General features: G+C 45.0%; 1 protein-coding gene across 3 annotated transcripts in view; it reads left to right on the top strand.

The window, feature by feature from the left end:
• Positions 1-16693, top strand: part of LOC135540221 (FERM domain-containing protein 4B-like) — an 88051-nt gene extending 71358 nt beyond the window's left edge. For 2 of the 3 annotated variants that reach the window (XM_064966710.1, XM_064966708.1), the window contains exons 12-23: positions 794-870; positions 1487-1625; positions 8899-9040; positions 9171-9304; positions 9387-9503; positions 9876-10104; positions 10335-10391; positions 10517-10664; positions 11313-11450; positions 12712-13457; positions 13694-13835; positions 15503-16693. In XM_064966710.1, the coding sequence (XP_064822782.1) occupies positions 794-870; positions 1487-1625; positions 8899-9040; positions 9171-9304; positions 9387-9503; positions 9876-10104; positions 10335-10391; positions 10517-10664; positions 11313-11450; positions 12712-13457; positions 13694-13835; positions 15503-15626 (2193 nt within the window). In that variant the 3' untranslated portion in view covers positions 15627-16693. The remainder of the gene's footprint in view (positions 1-793; positions 871-1486; positions 1626-8898; positions 9041-9170; positions 9305-9386; positions 9504-9875; positions 10105-10334; positions 10392-10516; positions 10665-11312; positions 11451-12711; positions 13458-13693; positions 13836-15502) is intronic. The other variant, XM_064966709.1, reaches the window with a different exon arrangement.
• Positions 16694-22832: the final 6139 nt, after the last annotated feature.

Below are 22832 nucleotides of genomic sequence, written 5' to 3'. Positions count from 1 at the left end.
GAACCTGTTTAGAAGAATACGATTCCCTATTGTGTTATTAACATTTTTACCAAGACTTCAATGTACTAAAATCAGTTCTCAGTCCATAGGGGATGAGGGGTAAAAAAAAAGAGCAGTACACAGTATCATGGGCTGGATTGCTTGTGATATCGTTTAGATTTCTCGCTGAGGACTGTAGTCAAGGGTCATGTGTTTTATTATTTAGAGCTATGGCTATCTGCCTGGCTTGCCAGTACCTGGTAGAGAATGTTTATTAAGTCCCTCTGCCATAAATCTACACCCCAGACCCTGGTGCCAGTGGTGGATTCTCACACAGCCAGACCAGGGGAGAGTCCATCGCTCTCAGAGAAAAGAGCTCCAAATCTCTCTAAAGAAAGCCCGGTTCTGCTGTATGCAGATGTTTCACCCCACTCCTCCTCCTGTTTTCAGTGCTCTCCCTCCAGGACAGAATGAAATGAGAGGCTTCTTGCTAGGCAAGTCTTGCTCTCTACACTGGCTTCATTAATGAGTAGTAAGTAAATTCCACCTGACTGAGTGGCTGTCCTCTGTGCACAGCTGCTACTGTTATTGTTAACGTTGAGAAAGGCTGGTGTATCTGGGACTAAACAAGTGTCTTTCCATGCTAGTGGCATTGTGTTTGAGTTTAGATGGTCCACACATCGGATGCCTCAAGCCGCTTGGAATAAATACGGATGTATCAAAGCACATCTCTCCAGGTCTGCCACTCACTCAAACAGGGCATGGTCCAGTGGACTATTTACTAAGTGGTGTGTCCTGTTTTCTCTCTCTGCAGTTGTTTCAGTGGAAGCAGCTGGAGAATTTGTATTTCCGTGAGAAGAAATTTGCTGTAGAGGTGAACGACCCTGACAGGTGAGCTGGAACAGACACTGGATGCATATAGTCATCCTGGGTTGTGTTCTGTAGGGTCAGTTTCTTTAGCACCTCAAAATGTTCAGTGCCTACTGAACTCAACCCAGGAATCTGTTGTCTTCTATTCTGATCCTAGCCTTTCTGAATCATAACAGGCGTAATTTCAGAGCCTAGTGTCAATGAGCTGACTCCAATACAATATCTTGCTAGTGTCGAATGAAGGCCTTCCTTCTTGCTGTAAAGGACTGCTGCAGTCAGTGTTCTCAGGACATTACAGCACGTCCAGCCTCAGTGCTGTATCACATGTTTAATATGGTGCTGCTAGCCACCTTGGTTAGAATTAAACATCTCTGTTCCAACACTGCATCTCTCCCCCATCAATGTATTGAATTACAGAACCAGTCATGAGATTAGTTTATGCAAGGAATTGTTTTCTAATCTCTGATTGTGTATGATTCTGATATCAGTACCCATCATGTTATAAAAGTGTATCTATAGTTAGATATCCAGGTATTCAGTTGTTGTGTTGTGAGTTTGGATTAAAGAGATGAAATTAAACCTACCTAGCAGTAACATGAGGGATTACAATTGTGTCTGTCTCTCTTTTTATCCGCAGAAGGATAGTTTCCAGGCGTACTTTCGGGCAGACTGGATTGGTCATTCACACGTGGTATGCCAGCCACTCTCTGATTAAGACCATCTGGGTGATGGCCATCAGTCAGCATCAGTTCTATTTGGACAGGAAGCAGAGCAAAGTGAGTGTGTCAGCAGCACAGCACTACTGCTCTTCTCCTACCCTCATCCCCTTACCTGCATCTGTGCCTCTGTGCTGTTCCCAGCCTTATCAGGGCCTTGTCACCCCCACCACGCTCCTTCTCACTCCACTCCACATCTGAGTGCTACTGTCCTTGTCTTAACCTTTACTCCTCTGTTTGCTAACATGTTTCTTATGGTTGACTCAATTTAGTCGACTGGTCGATTGTTTGGTCGATCGGCTGTTGGTCGACCAAGATTTCTTTAGTCGAGCAGTAGCAAAAAATGTTTTTGTTAAATCATGGAGTACAAGACACCTGTCTGAGTGGACTGATCCATTGTTGGGATGGCACAGTCCATCAGTGTAAGACATGCTACTGAAATGATGGTTATATTATGTAAGAATAATGGTGCAACACAAAAAAATAAATGTATTTTCTAACAAATGCGCTTTCTCCCACGTTGGATAGTGGTCGCTGTCCGTGGTTTTGAAAAATATCAGTGCGCTTCCTAGCCATGTTGCTATGTGCATAATTGCAAAGCTAACCAGCATATTGGTGTTGAGAACAATGCGGCGGAGGCAGCAGTGGTTAGGAGACAGAAAAACAGCCCTTGACTTAATTGTCTATGAAAAGTGAGGAGAAAGGAAACCCCAACTTAATTAGGTCTATAATCAACAGCCTAGCTGTTAAATGTGAAATAAGACTGATCCTTCTTCTGCTGGATGTTTATGTTAATAGCCTACTGATTCTGTGTGCACCAAGCCTCACGCAACCATGTTAGATAAGCAATTTCAAAGATTCTGCTTTAAAAAATCTTTACTATGCTGTATTAAATGCTTTACAATATTTGTTTGTTAGACCAGCCTCTGGTATTATTTATAACTTATTTAGTGTTGTTTACACTCTTCCAAATTGTCCCAAAAACAAGTCAAATTTATTCCACACGTCTGAATTTCCCTTTCCTAATAAGCAACGGGTGAACATTCCCTGGTATCGAGTTTATTTGTCACTTCCTCTGCATCCATTCTGTGTTAGGAGTTTGTTGTAACCAATTTATTGATGTGATTATTTTGTATTTAACCTTTATTTAACTAGGCTTGTCAGTTAAGAACAAATTCTTATTTACAATGACGGCCTACTACAATGACGGCCTACATATTATGATATGCTATAAGTCAGACCCTATTGGTCACGTGCATGTGATGCAAACATGTGTCATGTAAGGAGAGCAAGTGTTGAGGGAATAGGGAATGTTTTTCCTAAACAAATTAGGCATTTTGAGAATATAACTTTTCAGTCAGAAATATCTGTAATTATGTTGTAACTTCAGCAACATGGACAGCGCAATACACACTGTTGATGTTCTGTGGTGGTGACTGCAGCAGGGAGGAGAGAGAGACAACACTATAAACACTGTTGATGTTCTGTGGTGGTGACTGCAGCAGGGAGGAGAGAGAGACAACACTATAAACACTGTTGATGTTCTGTGGTGGTGACTGCAGCAGGGAGGAGAGGGAGACAACACTATAAACACTGGATGTTCTGTGGTGACTGCAGCAGGGAGGAGAGGGAGACAACACTATAAACACTGATGAAGTTCTGTGGTGGTGACTGCAGCAGGGAGGAGAGGGAGACAACACTATTAAACACTGATGTTCTGTGGTGGTGACTGCAGCAGGGAGGAGAGGGAGACAACACTATAAACACTGATGAAGTTCTGTGGTGGTGACTGCAGCAGGGAGGAGAGGGAGACAACACTATAAACACTGATGTTCTGTGGTGGTGACTGCAGCAGGGAGGAGAGGAGACAACACTATAAACACTGACAACACTATAAACACTGTTGAACACTGCATGTTGTTCTGTGGTGGTGACTGCAGCAGGGAGGAGAGGGAGACAACACTATAAACACTGACTGCTGCAGCAGGGAGGAGAGGGAGACAACACTATAAACACTGTGGTGAAGCAGGGAGGAGAGGGAGACAACACTATCTGTGGTGTTGAAGTGACTGCAGCAGGGAGGAGAGGACAACACTATAAACACTGTTGAGTTCTCTGCAGTAGGGAGGAGAGGGAGACAACACTATTAACACTGACACTGCAGCAGGGAGGAGAGGGAGACAACACTATAAACACTGTTGAAGTTCTGTGGTGGTGACTGCAGCAGGGAGGAGAGGGAGACAACACTATAAACACTGTTGAACACTGTTTGAAGTTCTGTGGTGGTGACTGCAGCAGGGAGGAGAGGGAGACAACACTATAAACACTGTTGAAGTTCTGTGGTGGTGACTGCAGCAGGGAGGAGAGGGAGACAACACTATAAACACTGTTGAAGTTCTGTGGTGGTGACTGCAGCAGGGAGGAGAGGACAACACACTATAAACACTGATGTTCTGTGGTGGTGACTGCAGCAGGGAGGAGAGGGAGACAACACTATAAACACTGTTGATGTTCAACTGCAGCAGGGAGGAGAGGGAGACAACACAACACTATAAACACTGTTGAGTTCTGTGGTGGTGACTGCAGCAGGGAGGAGAGGAGACAACACTATTAACACTGTTGAAGTTCTGTGGTGACTGCAGCAGGGAACAACACTATAAACACTGTTGAAGTTCTGTGGTGGTGACTGCAGCAGGGAGGAGAGGGAGACAACACTATAAACACTGTTGAAGTTCTGTGGTGGTGACTGCAGTCTATAAACACTGTTGAAGTTCTGTGACTGCAGCAGGGAGGAGAGGGAGACAACACTATAAACACTGTTGACTGCAGGGGAGGAGAGGGAGACAACACTATAAACACTGTTGAAGTTCTGTGGTGGTGACTGCAGCAGGGAGGAGAGGGAGACAACACTATAAACACTGTTGAAGTTCTGTGGTGGTGACTGCAGTATCACTGTTGAAGTTCTGTGGTGACTGCAGTAGGGAGGAGAGGGACACAACACTATAAACACTGTTGAAGTTCGTGGTGGTGACTGCAGTAGGGAGGAGAGGGAGACAACACTATTAACACTGTTGAAGTTCTGTGGTGGTGACTGCAGCAGGGAGGAGAGGGAGAGAGGGAGACAACACTATTAACACTATTCTGTGGTGACTGCAGTGGGAAACACTGTTGAAGTTCTGTGGTGGTGACTGCAGTAGGGAGGAGAGGGAGACAACACTATAAACTGTTGAAGTTCTGTGGTGACTGCAGTTCACTGCAGTAGGGAGGAGAGGGAGACAACACTATTAACACTGTTGAAGTTCTGTGGTGACTGTGACTGCAGCAGGGAGGAGAGGGAGACAACACTATAAACACTGTTGAAGTTCTGTGGTGACTGCAGTAGGGACAACACCATTAACACTGCTGTGGTGGTGACTGCAGGGGAGGAGAGGAGACAACACTATAAACACTGTTGAAGTTCTGTGGTGGTGACTGCAGCAGGGAGGAGAGGGACACAACACTATAAACACTGTTGAAGTTCTGTGGTGGTGACTGCAGCAGGGAGGAGAGGGAGACAACACTATAAACACTGTTGAAGTTCTGTGGTGACTGCAGTAGGGAGGAGAGGGAGACAACACTATTAACACAGTTGAAGTTCTGTGGTGGTGACTGCAGCAGGGAGGAGAGGGAGACAACACTATAAACACTGTTGAAGTTCTGTGGTGACTGCAGTAGGGAGGAGAGGGAGACAACACTATTAACACTGTTGAAGTTCTGTGGTCGTGACTGCAGCAGGGAGGAGAGGGAGACACACTATAAACACTGATGTTCTGTGGTGGTGACTGCAGTAGGGAGGAGAGGGAGACAACACTATAAACACTGTTGAAGTTCTGTGGTGGTGACTGCAGCAGGGAGGACAACACTATAAACACTGTTGAAGTTCTGTGGTGACTGCAGCAGGGAGGAGAGGGAGACAACACTATAAACACTATTGAAGTTCTGTGGTGTGACTGCAGCAGGGAGGAGAGGGAGACAACACTATAAACACTGTTGAAGTTCTGTGGTGGTGACTGCAGCAGGGAGGAGAGGGAGACAACACTATTAACACTGATGTTCTGTGGTGACTGCAGCAGGGAGGAGAGGGAGACAACACTATCAACACTGTTGAAGTTCTGTGGTGGTGACTGCAGCAGGGAGGAGAGGGAGACAACACTATAAACACTAAACACAACACTATTAACACTGAAGTTCTGTGGTGGTGACTGCAGCAGGGAGGAGAGGGAGACAACACTATAAACACTGTTGATGTTCTGTGGTGGTGACTGCAGCAGGGAGGAGAGGGAGACAACACTATAAACACTGATGTTCTGTGGTGACTGCAGCAGGGAGGAGAGGGAGACAACACTATTAACACTGTTGAAGTTCTGTGGTGATGACTGCAGCAGGGAGGAGAGGGAGACAACACTATAAACACTGTTGAAGTTCTGTGGTGACTGCAGTAGGGAGGAGAGGGAGACAACACTATAAACACTGTTGAAGTTCTGTGGTGACTGCAGCAGGGAGGAGAGGGAGACAACACTATAAACACTGTTGATGTTCTGTGGTGGTGACTGCAGCAGGGAGGAGAGGGAGACAACACTATTAACACTGTGTTCTGTGGTGGTGACTGCAGCAGGGAGGAGAGGGAGACAACACTATAAACACTGATGTTCTGTGGTGGTGACTGCACAGGGAGGAGAGGGAGACAACACTATAAACACTGTTGATGTTCTGTGGTGGTGACTGCAGCAGGGAGGAGAGGGAGACAACACTATAAACACTGTTGAAGTTCTGTGGTGGTGACTGCAGTAGGGAGGAGAGGGAGACAACACTATTAACACTGTTGAAGTTCTGTGGTGACTGCAGTAGGGAGGAGAGGGACACAACACTATAAACACTGTTGAAGTTCTGTGGTGGTGACTGCAGTAGGGAGGAGAGGGAGACAACACTATTAACACTGTTGAAGTTCTGTGGTGACTGCAGTAGGGAGGAGAGGGACACAACACTATAAACACGGTTGAAGTTCTGTGGTGGTGACTGCAGTAGGGAGGAGAGGGAGACAACACTATTAACACTGTTGAAGTTCTGTGGTGACTGCAGTAGGGAGGAGAGGGACAACACTATAAACACTGTTGAAGTTCTGTGGTGGTGACTGCAGTAGGGAGGAGAGGAGACAACACTATTAACACTGGCAGTAGGAGGAGGGGAGACAACACTATAAACACTGTTGAAGTTCTGTTGACTGCAGTTCTGTGGTGGTGACTGCAGTAGGGAGGAGAGGGAGACAACACTATAAACACTGTTGAAGTTCTGTGGTGACTGCAGTAGGGAGGAGAGGGAGACAACACTGCACTGTTGAAGTTCTGTGGTCGTGACTGCAGCAGGGAGGAGAGGGAGACAACACTATAAACACTGTTGAAGTTCTGTGGTGACTGCAGTAGGGAGGAGAGGGAGACAACACTATTAACACTGTTGAAGTTCTGTGGTGGTGACTGCAGCAGGGAGGAGAGAGAGACAACACTATAAACACTGTTGAAGTTCTGTGGTGGTGACTGCAGCAGGGAGGAGAGGGACACAACACTATAAACACTGTTGAAGTTCTGTGGTGGTGACTGCAGCATAAACACTGGGTTCTGTGGTGACTGCAGTAGGGAGGAGAGGGAGACAACACTATTAACACAGTTGAGGCAGAGACAACACTATAAACACTGTTGAAGTTCTGTGGTGACTGCAGTAGGGAGGAGAGGGAGACAACACTATTAACACTGGACTGCAGCAACAACACTATAAACACTGATGTTCTGTGGTGGTGACTGCAGCAGGGAGGAGAGGGAGACAACACTATAAACACTGTTGAAGTTCTGTGGTGGTGACTGCAGCAGGGAGGAGAGGGAGACAACACTATAAACACTGTTGAAGTTCTGTGGTGACTGCAGCAGGGAGGAGAGGGAGACAACACTATAAACACTGTTGAAGTTCTGTGGTGGTGACTGCAGCAGGGAGGAGAGGGAGACAACACTATAAACACTGTTGAAGTTCTGTGGTGGTGACTGCAGCAGGGAGGAGAGGGAGACAACACTATTAACACTGATGTTCTGTGGTGGTGACTGCAGCAGGGAGGAGAGGGAGACAACACTATTAACACTGTTGAAGTTCTGTGGTGACTGCAGCAGGGAGGAGAGGGAGACAACACTATAAACACTGATGTTCTGTGGTGACTGCAGCAGGGAGGAGAGGGAGACAACACTATTAACACTGATGTTCTGCAGCAGGGAGGAGAGGGAGACAACACTATAAACACTGTTGAAGTTCTGTGGTGGTGACTGCAGCAGGGAGGAGAGGGAGACAACACTATAAACACTGATGTTCTGTGGTGGTGACTGCAGCAGGGAGGAGAGGGAGACAACACTATAAACACTGTTGAAGTTCTGTGGTGGTGACTGCAGCAGGGAGGAGAGGGAGACAACACTATTAACACTGATGTTCTGTGGTGGTGACTGCAGCAGGGAGGAGAGGGAGACAACACTATTAACACTGATGTTCTGTGGTGGTGACTGCAGCAGGGAGGAGAGGGAGACAACACTATAAACACTGATGTTCTGTGGTGGTGACTGCAGCAGGGAGGAGAGGGAGACAACACTATAAACACTGATGTTCTGTGGGGGTGACTGCAGCAGGGAGGAGAGGGAGACAACAGGTGCTAGTTAGTCACTCACTGTTTATTTTATTTTTTTAACACAGTGCAGCAAGTCTGAGCCAGGCCCAGCACAATCGATTGGTCAAAAGAATAGTCTACTGAATAGCCAATCGATTGGTCGAAAGAACAGACGACTCTTGATCGACCAAGATTTTTTTTGTCTGGGACAGGCCTAATGTATCATTTTAATTGATGTATATTATAGTGTTCTTAGAATAGCCTAAGCATAGCTGTGTGGATTCTTGATTTCATGTCGACTTTCCTTGCTGCTCTATTTGATGAATCAGCACAGAAGGACATTTTTTTACGTGTTTGTTTTGATGATGCATATTTTGGTGGGTTATTTTACATTACTGTCGTTACACAAGCTGAGTGTGAGTTATGATAGTTGCTCCGAGGGGTGAATGAGTGTGTGGCTGCAGTCAGGTGGGTTTCAGCCTTTCAGAAGCAGATGGTGCTCATCCAGGAATTGTGCTGAGAGAGGGCTTCGTTCCCAGCCTGGGCTGAAGCATCAAATGGGGCTCTTATCTCTCTGTGAAGTCATTTAAGAATAAATACTGGTGTGTGACTGTTACTGTCTCCCTCTTTTTCCTTCTTCCCCTCCCCCTCTCTCTCCAGTCCAAAGTTACCACGGCCAGACGTTTGGGTGACATCGCCATGGACCTGACGGAGATTGGAGCGCCCAGGATCAGTAAGCTGTCCAGCATGGAGAGTAAAGACCAGCTCATCATGGCCAGCAACAGATCCCTCATCTCAGCAGGTAGACAATGAGCTAACAATGGACAATGCTTGACGGACATATCGGTCCTATTGACTTCAAAAAGACAAATGCTGATTAGATGAGATTAAAGTGATCATAATGGTTTTAATAGAATGTCTGCCTGATGCAGGGTCAGAAGACTCTGATGTGAGCGAGGAGTTAAAGAAGGAGAAGATTGCTGACCTGAAGAATAAAGAGAAGGACTTGCAGGACTCTCTGACTCAGAAACTAGAGGAGCTCAAGAAGATCTGCCTGCGAGAAGCTGTAAGCATCTTCATCGGTACTTGAATTAAATAATTTCAATTAGATTATATCACTGCTGATTGTTCTCATTTTGTTTTTCCAGGAGCTGACAGGCAGGCTGCCTAAAGAGTACCCTCTGGACTCGGGTGAAAAGCCCCCCGTGGTGCGTCGGCGCATGGGGACAGCCTTCAAACTGGACGACCTCTTTCCCTATGATGCGGTTAGTATAGGAGTCACAGGATGGGAGCACTGGCTGTCATAAATATTATGTGTTCTTTTGGCTAATAAATCTTAGACTTGACTGACATTGTAATGCAACATTTTAATCGCGCGTGTGTGTGTGTGTGTGTGTGTGTGTGTGTGTGTGTGTGTGTGTGTGTGTGTGTGTGTGTGTGTGTGTGTGTGTGTGTGTGTGTGTGTGTGTGTGTGTGTGTGTGTGTGTGGAGGACATTCTCTATATACGACCAGGATAAGGAAGTCTAGTGATGAATATGCTTCTTTTATTCTGTGAAAATCCCTTTTGCACTGATCTGCGTGCCTGTGTGCAAGTTACTAATCTCATCTGTTTCTACTGTGTCTTCTTGTCCTGCAGGATCCCCATCTCAGAAACCTGGAGAGCAGGTTTGCCCTGCAGCAGAAGATCGTGGAAGCGGCCAAGAAACTAGCCAACGAGGCTGAGCTCTGTAAGACGGTGAAGAAGAAGAGGATGAGGAACTGCCTGGACGCCATGAGGAAGCTGCAGGAGATTGAGGAGGAGATCAACAAATACAGGATCAAGATGGGCAAAAAGCCTACCCAGAGAGCATCAATAATCATAGCAGGTAGCCTACACCACACCATACCAACAGCCAGACATTGCATACAGTCATAGTGATAACACAGTTTAGATTGACTGTAGCATACTGAGGAATCACAATTCCTGTCAGAAACACCTTGTCTGTACTAGTCTGAAAGAAAGAAGACTTCAGGACATGGGTTTTTATCAGATGTGGCCTCTAATGAAAAGCCCAACACAAGCATGTGTTAACCTCCATTTCTCCCCTTTTCTCAGATGATGTGAACCTTGCAGAACTCAGCTCACTGTCCGACAGTCTTACTCTGGACGATGGTGAGTGCTGCGGAGGTTATATCATACATACATTAGCTAAATTCTCTGTTCACATCTGTAGCATCCCCATAGCTTTTAGCAGGCTGTGACAATGACAGTTCCTTCTGTTCACCTGTGTGTTTTAGACGAGGATCTGGGAGGCCAAAAGCAACAGTCCCATTCTGTGCAGTACTCTCCCCGGCCCCACCACTCAGAAACCCTGAGCCTCCACTACCAGTCTGACCGACTGGCCTCAGCCCACGAGCAGTCCCAGGACCTCAGCCCCAACAACAGGTAAGAGCTCTTGCACGGGCCTGGCCACTGGCTACAGCTCTCCTGGCTCTGGGTTGTTTTGTTACCCAGTCTGTTTCAGACTGTTATTCTTGGGGCCCAGGGAGCAGCAGCGTGTATAGACCTGTAGAGGAGAACCAGGGAGAGCTGCCTGCATTCCTACCAGCCTCTTCTCCTGCTGCCCCCACAACCTTCTCTTATCAGCCCCAACACGCTCCATGTAAAAAAAGAAATAGACAGCAGTAAGCATGTCTCTGCCTGCTAAGGAAGAAACCACAATCCCAAGGAGGGGAAAATAGTCTGGGACCGGAAAGCTGCTCTGGAAACTCTGAATTTGAACGTATTCGCTCACTGCGTGAACATTTACCAAATGACTTGGATGATATGCTGCTGGGAGAGAGGAGAGCAGGAGTTCTACTGCTACTGTTTGGTAATGTTATTTGTTTACCGTTCCATGAAGAGAAAGATCAATGACCTATGAAATCACAGTCATCCAGGTGAAAATGATGACTGAAATCCCTGCACACAAGGATACAGCTTTAATATTATGTTTTGAGTGGTGAGGAGAGGGAGAGGCCGTGTAATCAAGGTAGAAGCTCAACCCTGAGGAAGTCAAGTCTGTGAAAAGCATGGTTCTTATCTGTGTTTCAGATTAAATTATGGCGAAGTCCAGGAACCTTTCCACTACAATCACCAAGATGCCTTATCGAGCCACAAGCCTGCCTCTGCACACAGCATGCCTCCCACCCCCCTCCTCACCCGCAATGCCTACAGCAGCATCCAGTTCAGGTAGGTCAGGCCGGTATCCACAAAGCATCTCAGAAAGGTCCTAGGAATCCTATTCAAACCTGTTTTAAGACAAAGAATCTCCCAGCTCAGAGCAGATTTTAGGACAATGTTAAAAGACTGCTCAGACAAACTCTGAGCCAGGAGTAAAATCAGCTTGTAAAAATGATTAAACTTTAATCACAACAGTTCAAGGTACCGCAAAGTAAAGATAGTGATGACGCTCATTGACATGTTGCAAATGATGGGGAATAGCCAATCGCGATGAGACATAGTCCTCTGTGAACTATATAGCACCATTCAGACAACCAATTTTGCATTGGTCAAAATGCTTGTAATTTTAGCCTGACACGATCACTTTGCCTACTCTTTATTATTGCCTAATATGTTGGCATGCATAAGGCTTTTTTAACAAATTCCGGTTGTTGTTAACAGCTGAATGTTCACAATAAAACTGTTTTATCAATACACTTGTCACTCCTGTCTAACGACTCTAAATCTTTTTGGCACAGTGGGCATCAAGTCACTTGCCGATAATGTCGCATACAGCGTTTAAAAGGTCTAACTTTCATTGAACACAATCAAGTTAACATAACCCTAGGATCAAGACGAATTCAACTGCCAAACGTTAAAGCATGCCCAATTCAGACTGTTTCAACAACACATGTTGCGCTCCAAAGGGATAACTTCAAATGACATATTGTAGGTAATTCAATAAGTGAAAGAAAAACATTATTTATTTAGGTGTATCATGTGAAATAGGCCTCATAAGAAATCATTATCAAAAGTGGAAGAGGTACTGTTGCATGTAGGTTTAGATTATTTATGAGTTGATCATGTAGAAATATCAAAACAGGAACCACTGACTTGCTGCATTTTTCCGTTATCAAGACACCTGCTGGTAACTCTTAACTGTTTAGGACAGCTCATGAAGTGTCCTAAATATGTCGACTAGGTGGGACTCTTATTACTAAAGAGGCTTCATGTATAGCTTTTATTTTTACCCATAAGAGTAGGAGTAAAATGTTTGTTCTCAGCACCAATGTTCTACTCTGAGATGTTTTGTGAATACAGGCCCTGGCCTCCATGACCTCCGTACACCCCTCACATACAGAGCCCCAATTAGACTAGCGTCCTGTCTAGACCTTTGTCCTCTGTATAACTTCTGGATGGGATTTCTAACCCTATGTCAGGTAGTGATCAATCTAACTCTGTATATAAGAAGGAGGATCATGTTGTTCATCATGATGTTGTTTGTTTCCAGGTCAGATGACGACCCCCAGCATTTCCGCCAGCGGAGTGGCAGTCTGGAGTCCCAGTCTCAAGAGACCACACCCCCGGCGCCAGCGTTCGTCCCGTTCCGCCGCAGCAACAGCACAGAGGTCCTGGACGATGGCTCATCCTACACCAGCCAATCCAGCGCGGAGTATACAGTGCCTGGGAACCATACCCACCGCCCCAGGGACCGCTGGCGTGGCAGGAAGGGCAACATCTACGCCAACACGGGCAGCATGCCCAACTTGGCACAGGCTGATGCCTGCTACAACACATACCAGCCCCCCCGGGCACCACGACCCACCACCACGGCCTACTATGTGACGGGCTACCCCAGCTACACAGAGCCAGAGCCCTACTCTAATGGAGTCTACATGTACAACAACGAGTTAGAGGGTCACTACAACGTTAACCCTTCATACCACGCCGCGCCGGCCAACCACGGGCATGATGTGTACAGCAGTCGCTATGGTGACGACGAGATGGACAGTATGGCTCAGAACCCCTACGCCACCCTGAGGCCGCCCAGGAACCGTCAAGCTCTGCCCAGGACGGAACATTTGACCAAGAACATCCAGAAGGCGCTGGTGGCAGAGCACCTGAAAGGCTGGTACCAGCGCAGTGCAAGCCACAAGCAACCACAGACTTACGACTACAACCAGAGGGGTTCCCAGCAGAGCCTGGGTTACCAGACCATGCCAGCTCCCTACAGCAGGAACACATCCTACTCCTCAGGTACAGACAGCCTGCAAACTCCCTCATCTCACATGCAAACAGAATGATATTCCTGTCTGTCCGTCAAAGGCAATTATTTGGTTTCACTTAAATGAGGAATGCAAAACGACACGCATCAGCCTTCTCTGCATTCCAGCATGTCAATGAATGCTAACATTCAGTCACTCATTTGCGTTCTATATCTCAGAGATAAATTATCCTATTGTAACTTTTCTTTGTTGTGGTTTCTGTTCCAGTCTCATCACAGCAGTCCTCCACAGCAGGAGGCTGGCGCGGTCACCTAGGAGGGGGTATGTCAGAGTTCCACATGCCCCTACCGGTGCAGCCGCCTTACCCCTCCTACGGCACCGCTCACTACAGCCAGCACGCCCACAACAGGTGAGGGAATTTATTCTTAGTCCCAATTCAGCTCCGTATCTGATTGGCTGTCCCTGATCCTACTTAATTAACAATGGAGCTAAACACTACTGTGTCATTGTGGAGAATGGATGCTCGCTGGAAAAAATGAAGCTTCTCTTTGGTTTTATCGGCCACACACCATTGTGACCTGTGTGTCTGACATTCCCTTGCTGACCATGATATGTCCCAGAAGTGTTGGAAACAGTTTGATAGTTGGTGCTCACTCACTTGCAGGCCAATTAGCATGGCTGCTTGAAATTGATTATAGCGTCTGTCTGTGCAGCCAGTGGTTAGCTCTTCATCTTACTGGCCTTAGGAATGGTTCTTCTTCTTCTCCTGCTTTAACTGTCCACTGGGCTGCTCTCTTCATAGATATGGCTCCTCTTGCTCCTCCTACCAGCACTCTAAGGGCTCTTGGTACATCCCTGATGGCCAGAGGTACTGTGCCTTTGTCCCTGCTAGCTCTTTATCCTCCACCACCTCTCCTCCTTTCCTTCCTCCTCCCCTGGCTGTGGGCTCCGGCTGGGCCCGGGGCCAGGGCTCCAGTCCCCTGCAGCAGTCCCACAGCTACAGAAGCCAGAAGCTTAGTAAAGTCTCCTTTGCTAAGTGTAGCCCACGATAGTAGTAAGTAACCAGCTACCAGTCTGTCCTCAGCGTGACTTCATTGCTTGCTTGTTTTAAAAAAAAAAGTGAGCTTAAACAATGTCCTGGTCTGTGCTTTGGGCTTCTCTTTTTCAATTAGTATCAAAGCTGTTTGTTTGGGCTGTCTCTCTCTCCCTCTCTATGATAAGGGAACTGCATGGCTTTTATGATTGTTGTTCATTTCTGCCATCTCTTTCAGCTGCCATACCAAATTGTCATCCAGCGGTCACCTCTTAAGGGGTGTGCATAGACATACACCACTTAGACTGTCAGTTACCCCCGCTGTCTCCTCTCCCACCCCATTATCACTATCACTGACCTTTGACCCTCTCGTGCACAGATGTCCCACAGCAGGGTATGGGTGGAGGAGCTGTGATAGACTGGTGCCGGGGCCAGCAGTGGCTACAGGGTCATTAGAGAGGTTTAATGCTGGTGCCTGTCATGGTACTGAGTTCTGACCACCGAAATTAAACACCCGCGCTAAATAAAGGGTGAGAGAAGAAACAAACTACCGCCACAGATTATATGGTGTTGGTGGTGACTCATTTTGTGCGTGGCAGTAAAAAAACAACAACACAAGACTGCTTTGGTTGTCCTAGTACTCTTTACTCTATGGTGGTGTACACTGGTGGTGGTGGGGCAGCAGCTTTGGAAGTGGTGGTATCTGTGGAAGAAGGCAAGTGAGCCTGCATTTTGGATATTTGAATGCTGCGTGTGTTTGATGCTTGTTGTTCATCTGTCCATCTGCTTTGTTTTAAGGTGTGTGAATAGTTTAATCCTGGTGGAACACACTAACTAACACCTGCCATTTTGAAACTGGGATATAACTCTCTTAAAGGTGGAGTGTTCCATTTAATTTCTCCAGTGCTGTGTTCCAATGAAGTAACAGCCCAGGGTTAAATTACTCAAATAACTTTTCACCAGTGGAGATGTCTCTTTTCTTGGATTGTATTATCAGTTTTTTGTTGCTAGCCTAACCTGTATACATCCTGTATGTGTTGCAGACCCAATGTAGATGTGAACCAAACAGAAACCTACATCAACAGCCAAACGAACTGCAGCTTGGATCCAGATGACCAGAGACTTTACTGGCATGAGGGCTCCTCCAAACCTGGAACTATAGTGTAGCAGTCAGGGCCATCAACTTTCTCAACTTCCACTTTGTGACACTAACATGTGCCTTGGACTGCACTTACCTGTTTTTCTGTATGGAAAGAATCAAATATCAACCACTGTGGAATTCACACAGGGGAGGACCTTAAGTCTAAGTACAGCTGATTTGAGTTCTCATACAAGGAATTGCCAAACAAAGTAGGTCCACCTGCGTACGCTCTCTGAAAGCAGAATTACAACACGGTCACCTGATCTGAATGTTCTGGATTGCTAGGGGGGGTGTTTGTCTGTGCACTGAGTTGCACTTGGTGCTGTGGCTGGTTGGGTTAGCCTGAGAGGCTGGCATGAGGATGGAGGATAATGAACATGACTTGTCCTGCAAGATCGATAATTGGGCAAGCTTTATGCTCACCATTACAATGACAGACCTCTCCAATATTGACACTTTTAAATGTTGAAATGAAGGATTGAAATTGGATTTTGAGTGTAAAGATGACTAGCAATGGCGACCTGCTGAAACGTTCTCCAGTCACTACTGATTTCTAGAGCCCATTCTATGATAGTGTTTGTAGATACTGTACAGCACTTTGTGCTATTCTTAGGTTGTCAGTCTTTTTGCCCCAGCCATTTAACACAGTATTTGGACCTCTCTCTTGTTCTCAGTAATTTGATCATCTTTACTGCCAAATGCTTCAGTCTAACCATTAAGGTCTAGACTCAACCATGTCAGCTTTTTTACTTTCAAAGACCATGTTAACACTATCAATGCCAGTTATGTAATGTGTCCACTCTATTACATGGCTTCATTTTATTGCTCAATGCAGTGAGACAAAATGACAGTTTTAAATGCTTATTGCATCCCATGCTGGAATCCATGGACTGGTGCTTTCGATTTCTCTCAATAAGGAATTTGTATGTACATGTTGATAATGTAAATAGATTGTACAGAACTGTTTTTGGAGCATTTTTTATATATTTTAAGAAGCATGTTATGAATAGTAAACCATCACCTTTGTCAAGCTGGTTCTTAGTCGTTTGTATAATTTGAAATGCGTTTGAATTAAAACAAATATTTTGAGCTACGTCCTCAGTTTATTCATGTTTTAGTCTATAAAATGGTTGTGATGACTGTCTGTTGAGGATCTGAGAAGAACTGAAAAACAAATCTCCTGTAACTGATTCAGTAAAACACAGGATCGAGAGCCGTAAAGAAAGTACAATGCTTTTTTTAACTTAAGATAATGAACTTAAAGAGCTCAGGACGATAATGACTATTTTACGTTGCTATTATCCCCCCCCCCCCCCTAAATAAATCAGTTTCAGTATGTGTCAGATGAATGGCTTTGGATTGGGATGTTTTTCAATGTGACTGTGACAAACATTTTCAACCTCTTTCCCACCAGACTATGTAATTACTACTTCTGTTCTAACCATCACCACAGTATCTCCCTACACTTGCTAGGGACAAGTTAGAGGGATTAAATATGCCTGACACAAAAGATGTTAACCCCTTAAGCTTGTACGGTGAAGGAGATCTTTGTGGGCTATGCGCCGAATACAACAGGTGTAGACCTTACAGTGAAATGCTTACTTACGAGCCCCTAAACAACACTGCAGTTTCAAAAAATACGGACAAGAATAAGAAATTAAATTAACAAGTAATTAAAGAGCAGCAGTAAAAATGAACAATATATACAGTGGGTTGCCAGTACAGAGTCGGTGTGCGGGGGCACCGGTCAGTTGAGGTAGTATGTACAGTGCCTTGCGAAAGTATTCGGCCCCCTTGAACTTTGCGACCTTTTGCCACATTTCAGGCTTCAAACATAAAGATATAAAACTGTATTTTTTGTGAAGAATCAACAACTAGTGGGACACAATCATGAAGTGGAACGACATTTATTGGATATTTCAAACTTTTTTAACAAATCAAAAACTGAAAAATTGGGCGTGCAAAATTATTCAGCCCCCTTAAGTTAATACTTTGTAGCGCCACCTTTTGCTGCGATTACAGCTGTAAGTCACTTGGGGTATGTCTCTATCAGTTTTGCACATTGAGAGAATTTTTTTCCCATTCCTCCTTGCAAAACAGCTTGAGCTCCTTGAGGTTGGATGGAGAGCATTTGTGAACAGCAGTTTTCAGTTCTTTCCACAGATTCTCGATTGGATTCAGGTCTGGACTTTGACTTGGCCATTCTAACACCTGGATATGTTTATTTTTGAACCATTCCATTGTAGATTTTGCTTTATGTTTTGGATCATTGTCTTGTTGGAAGACAAATCTCCGTCCCAGTCTCAGGTCTTTTGCAGACTCCATCAGGTTCTTCCAGAATGGTCCTGTATTTGGCTCCATCCATCTTCCCATGAATTTTAACCATCTTCCCTGTCCCTGCTGAAGAAAAGCAGGCCCAAACCATGATGCTGCCACCACCATGTTTGACAGTGGGTATGGTGTGTTCAGGGTGATGAGCTGTGTTGCTTTTACGCCAAACATAATGTTTTGCATTGTTGCCAAAAAGTTCAATTTTGGTTTCATCTGACCAGAGCACCTTCTTCCACATGTTTGGTGTGTCTCCCAGGTGGCTTGTGGCAAACTTTAAACAACACTTTTTATGGATATCTTTAAGAAATGGCTTTCTTCTTGACCCTCTTCCATAAAGGCCAGATTTGTGCAATATACAACTGATTGTTGTCCTATGGACAGAGTCTCCCACCTCAGCTGTAGATCTCTGCAGTTCATCCAGAGTGATCATGGGCCTCTTGGCTGCATCTCTGATCAGTCTTCTCCTTGTATGAGCTGAAAGTTTAGAGGGACGGCCAGGTCTTGGTAGATTTGCAGTGGTCTGATACTCCTTCCATTTCAATATTATCGCTTGCACAGTGCTCCTTGGGATGTTTAAAGCTTGGGAAATCTTTTTGTATCCAAATCCGGCTTTAAACTTCTTCACAACAGTATCTCGGACCTGCCTGGTGTGTTACTTGTTCTTCATGGTGCTCTCTGCGTTTTTAACGGATCTCTGAGACTATCACAGTGCAGGTGCATTTATACGGAGACTTGATTACACACAGGTGGATTGTATTTATCATCATTAGTCATTTAGGTCAACATTGGATCATTCAGAGATCCTCACTGAACTTTTGGAGAGAGTTTGCTGCACTGAAAGTAAAGGGGCTGAATAATTTTGCACGCCCAATTTTTCAGTTTTTGATTTGTTAAAAAACTTTGAAATATCCAATAAATGTCCTTCCACTTCATGATTGTGTCCCACTTGTTGTTGATTCTTCACAAAAAAATACAGTTTAATATCTTTATGTTTGAAGCCTGAAATGTGGCAAAAGGTCGCAAAGTTCAAGGGTGCCGAATACTTTCGCAAGGCACTGTACATGTAGGTTGTGTTAATTAAAGTGACAATGCATAGATAACAAAAGAGTGGCAGCGGTGTGGAGAGGGGAGGGGGTTCAAAGCAAATAGTCTGGGTAGCCATTTGACTATATGTTCAGGAGTCTTGTGACTTGGGGTAAAAGCTGTTTAGAAGCCTCTTGGACCTAGACGGCACTCTGGTACCACTTGCCATGTGTTAGCAGAGAGAACCGTCTATGACTAGGGTGGCTGGAGTCTTTGACAATTTTTAGGGCCTTTCTCTGACACCGCCTGGTATAGAGGTACTGGATGGCAGAAAGCTTGGCCCCAGGGATATACTGGGCCGTTCGCACTGCCCTCTCGTGCCTTGCGGTCGGAGGCCAAGCAGTTGCCATACCAGGCAGTGATGCAACCGGTCAGGATGCTCTCGGTGGTGCAGCTTTAAACCTTTTGAGGATCTGAGGACCCATGCCAAATCTTTTCAGTCTCCTGAGGGGGAATAGGTTTTGTCGTTCCCTCTTCACAACTGTCTTGGTGTGCTTGGACCATGTTAGTTTGTTGGTGATGTGGACACCAAGGAACTTGAAGCTCTCAACCTGCTCCACTGCAGCACCGTTGATGAGAATGGGGGTGTGCTCGGTCCTCTTTTTCCTGTAGTCCATGATCATCTCCTTTGTCTTGATCATGTTGAGGGAGAGATTGTTGTCCTGGCACCACACGGCCAGGTCTCTGACCTCCTCCCTATAGGCTGTCTCGTTGTTGTTGGTGATCAGGCCTATCACTGTTGTGTCTTCGGCAAATGTAACTATGGTGTTGGAGTCGTACCTGGCCGTGCAGTCATGAGTGAACAGGGAGTACAGGAGGGGACTGAGCACGCACCCCTGAGGGGCCCCTGTGTTGGCCCCCTCTAATTCTCTCTCCCTCCCCTCTCTCGACCTGAACCCTAGGACCATGCCTCAGGACATCCTGGCCTGATGACTCCTTGCTGTCCCCAGTTCACCTGGTTGTGCTGCCGCTTCATTCTTCTGTCTACGGCTATGGAACCCTGACCTGGACGTGCTACCTCTCTACCACACCTGCAATTTCAACCTCTGAATGCCCGGCTATGAAAAGCCAAGAGACATTTACTCCTGATGTTCTGACAAGGTGCACCCTCTACAACCACTGTGATTATTATTTGACCCTGCTCGTCATCTATGAACGTTTGAACATCTTGGAGAACAATCTGGCCTTAATGGCCACACACTGTTCTAATCTCCACCCGGCACAGTCAGAAGGGGACTTGCCACCCCTCAGAGCCTGGTTCCTCGCTAGGTTTCTTCCTAGGTTCCTGCCTTTCTAGGGTTTTTTTCCTAGCCACCGTGCTTCTACATCTGCATTGCTTGCTGTTTATGGTTTTAGGCTGGGTTTCTGTATGGAACTTTGTGACATCTGCTGATGTAAAAATGGCTTTATAAATACATTTGATTGACCTATATCAGAGTAGCAGAGTATAAAGTGGCATAGCTGTAAGCACCTGTTGCTAGCCTCAGGTTTTGGCTCCATTTTCTCACCTCTGTGTAGTCAAACTAGTTTTGTCTCTGCATAAGCTGTAAACCAGACAAAACCAGTTTGTTTAAAGACAGACGCCCACTCTGTCCTTCCCACGTATGACAAGCTAAAGTCAACCGCACTAAACCTGGGCCCGTTTAGGAGGGTGCAACATTGAAGAACATTCAGATAGAAATGTACATATGATTGTCATGCTCATTGGGAAATGAGGCAGATTGACATTTATTGGGGTGAATCTGTACACAGCTAGAAACATAAGAGTTTAGCTGCACCTGTGATAAAATGTGCAAAACTGTACACAACCAGTAAACTTTAATTTGATTTGATCTTGTCCTGGAGGCTGAACTGAGCAATTTCCACTAGATGGGCCAGCTGCAATGTCAAAATTGGCTATATATTGTAAAGATGAATGAAAAGAAAAATGTGCTTTTTGGTCTTAATTTAAGATAAGGGTTAGGCATAAGGTTAGCAGTGTGGTTAGGTTTTAAATAATATTTTATGACTGGCAGCTAGTGACTACCTTGCAGAGCTTCCTCCAGTACATGAGTCATTCCAATAATGCCAACCTGCGGAAATGTTTCGGCTCTATTTATCACATTTCTTTCTACATTCTGAAGGTTTCACCTCACTGGATAGTCAATACTCCATGTAGTGAGAGTGTGATTCCTGAACATGGAGCCTCTACTCTTCCGTGTGGATGAGTATGTGACCCCAAGGCAGCAACTACTCTTACTGGAGTCCAGCAAAAATGAAGGCAGTAATATACTGTTACAAGCATTGGTTTTTCCATTTATGTTTCAAGGTTGGACTTTAGCACGTATAGCCCGTTAGCATTAGCACGTATAGCTTGTTAGCACGTATAGCACGTAGGGCGCACTGATTGATGTCAGCTTGTTTGTCAGTATGTGTTACACCTGTGCTATTTGCCATCTCGTTAGTGGAAAGGTGTTTCACCTGTGCTGGCCCAGGTGCTATTTAAGTTGTCTTGATAGATGCGGAGGGTTAACACCTTTAGCTGACTCGCCGTATTTTTCTAGACAAACAATATTTTATCTGATTTTGTTTTGCTCCACCGTTTTGGTTTGCTTCTTATCTTTAAGTTGTGGGTTTTTCTTTTGTTTGCCTCTTGGGCAAATTCAGTGGGCACTCATGGTGGGTGTCTTTCAGGTTCCAGTTGTTGTTGCTAGTCATCTGTCAGTGGAGACTCCCATGAGTGTCTTTTAGAACCCCTCCTAAAACTCCATCTGTTTTGTTTTGTTTGTTGTCAATGACTTTTTGTTAGTTCCCCCTTCTGTTTGAGTGACGTTATTTGGTTTCTTGCTGGGGAACGTAACATACATTATTTAAAAATAATAATGTAAACATACATTTTTACAACAGATATCACAATACATTAAGTGTGTGCCTACTGGCCATTACTGTTGTTGTGTCTTTACTATCATTAAATTGAAGACTTATAGTTTTTTTATCAAAGATTCTCTGTAATTAGTATTACGCGATCAACTGATTAATCACGTAACTGTAATTAACTTGGAAGTCGGGGCACAAAGGTAAAAAATATTCAGATTAAAGTTATAATTTCCTAAAATAACTTTTCAGATATTTTATCTGATCAATTAGTCTTCGAATTAATTAATTATTTACTTTACCTCACGTTAGTCTCATTCCAAACGTAGTAAATTGTAAACGTAGTAAACTGCACAACCCCAGTCTTCACTATGAGTCATCCATACATCAATTGTCTTAAATCATTTATTTATTACTAACTAAGTAATTCACAGAAATGCACAAACAAACAGTAAATATAGTTACAAGAAATGATAAGAGAATGTGCCCTAGTGGGCTAAACGGGCATGGCGGCTTGTTAGACAAAAGGGGAAGTGGGGGTCGACTAAGAAGTCACTACAGAGTGATAATTATAACAATTGAAATACTAATCCTTTGCACATGAACGCTCACTCATTTGGGAACAATTGCAATCAATATATATATTCACGCTCAGTGTGTCGTCTTGATCGCTGGTGAAAAGTTTGTTTCTGTTGGAGAGTTTCATATCTCTCTCTGTGACTTGGTTAGAGGGGATAGTTCAGAATGACATGCATTCATTTCTTATAGAATGCATGTTTCAGCGGTTGTCGTTCTTCGCGTTCATTGATACCAAATTCCTAGCTGCAGACTAGTAATTCATATCAAAGACTTGTTCTTATTCTGTCGGTATCGATTGTCTAAGAGTTTAACCACGTAGTATGGCTTAAAGATTCAGCAATGGTCTACAACCTTTGTCCCCTCCTAATGGAGAAATACATGGTCTG

Source organism: Oncorhynchus masou, chromosome 5 (genome assembly GCF_036934945.1).
Source record: "Oncorhynchus masou masou isolate Uvic2021 chromosome 5, UVic_Omas_1.1, whole genome shotgun sequence".
NCBI classification, from domain to species: Eukaryota; Metazoa; Chordata; class Actinopteri; order Salmoniformes; family Salmonidae; genus Oncorhynchus; species Oncorhynchus masou.
The sequence above is the reverse complement of the archived record's forward strand: the minus strand, read 5'-3'. Positions and strand labels throughout refer to the sequence as shown.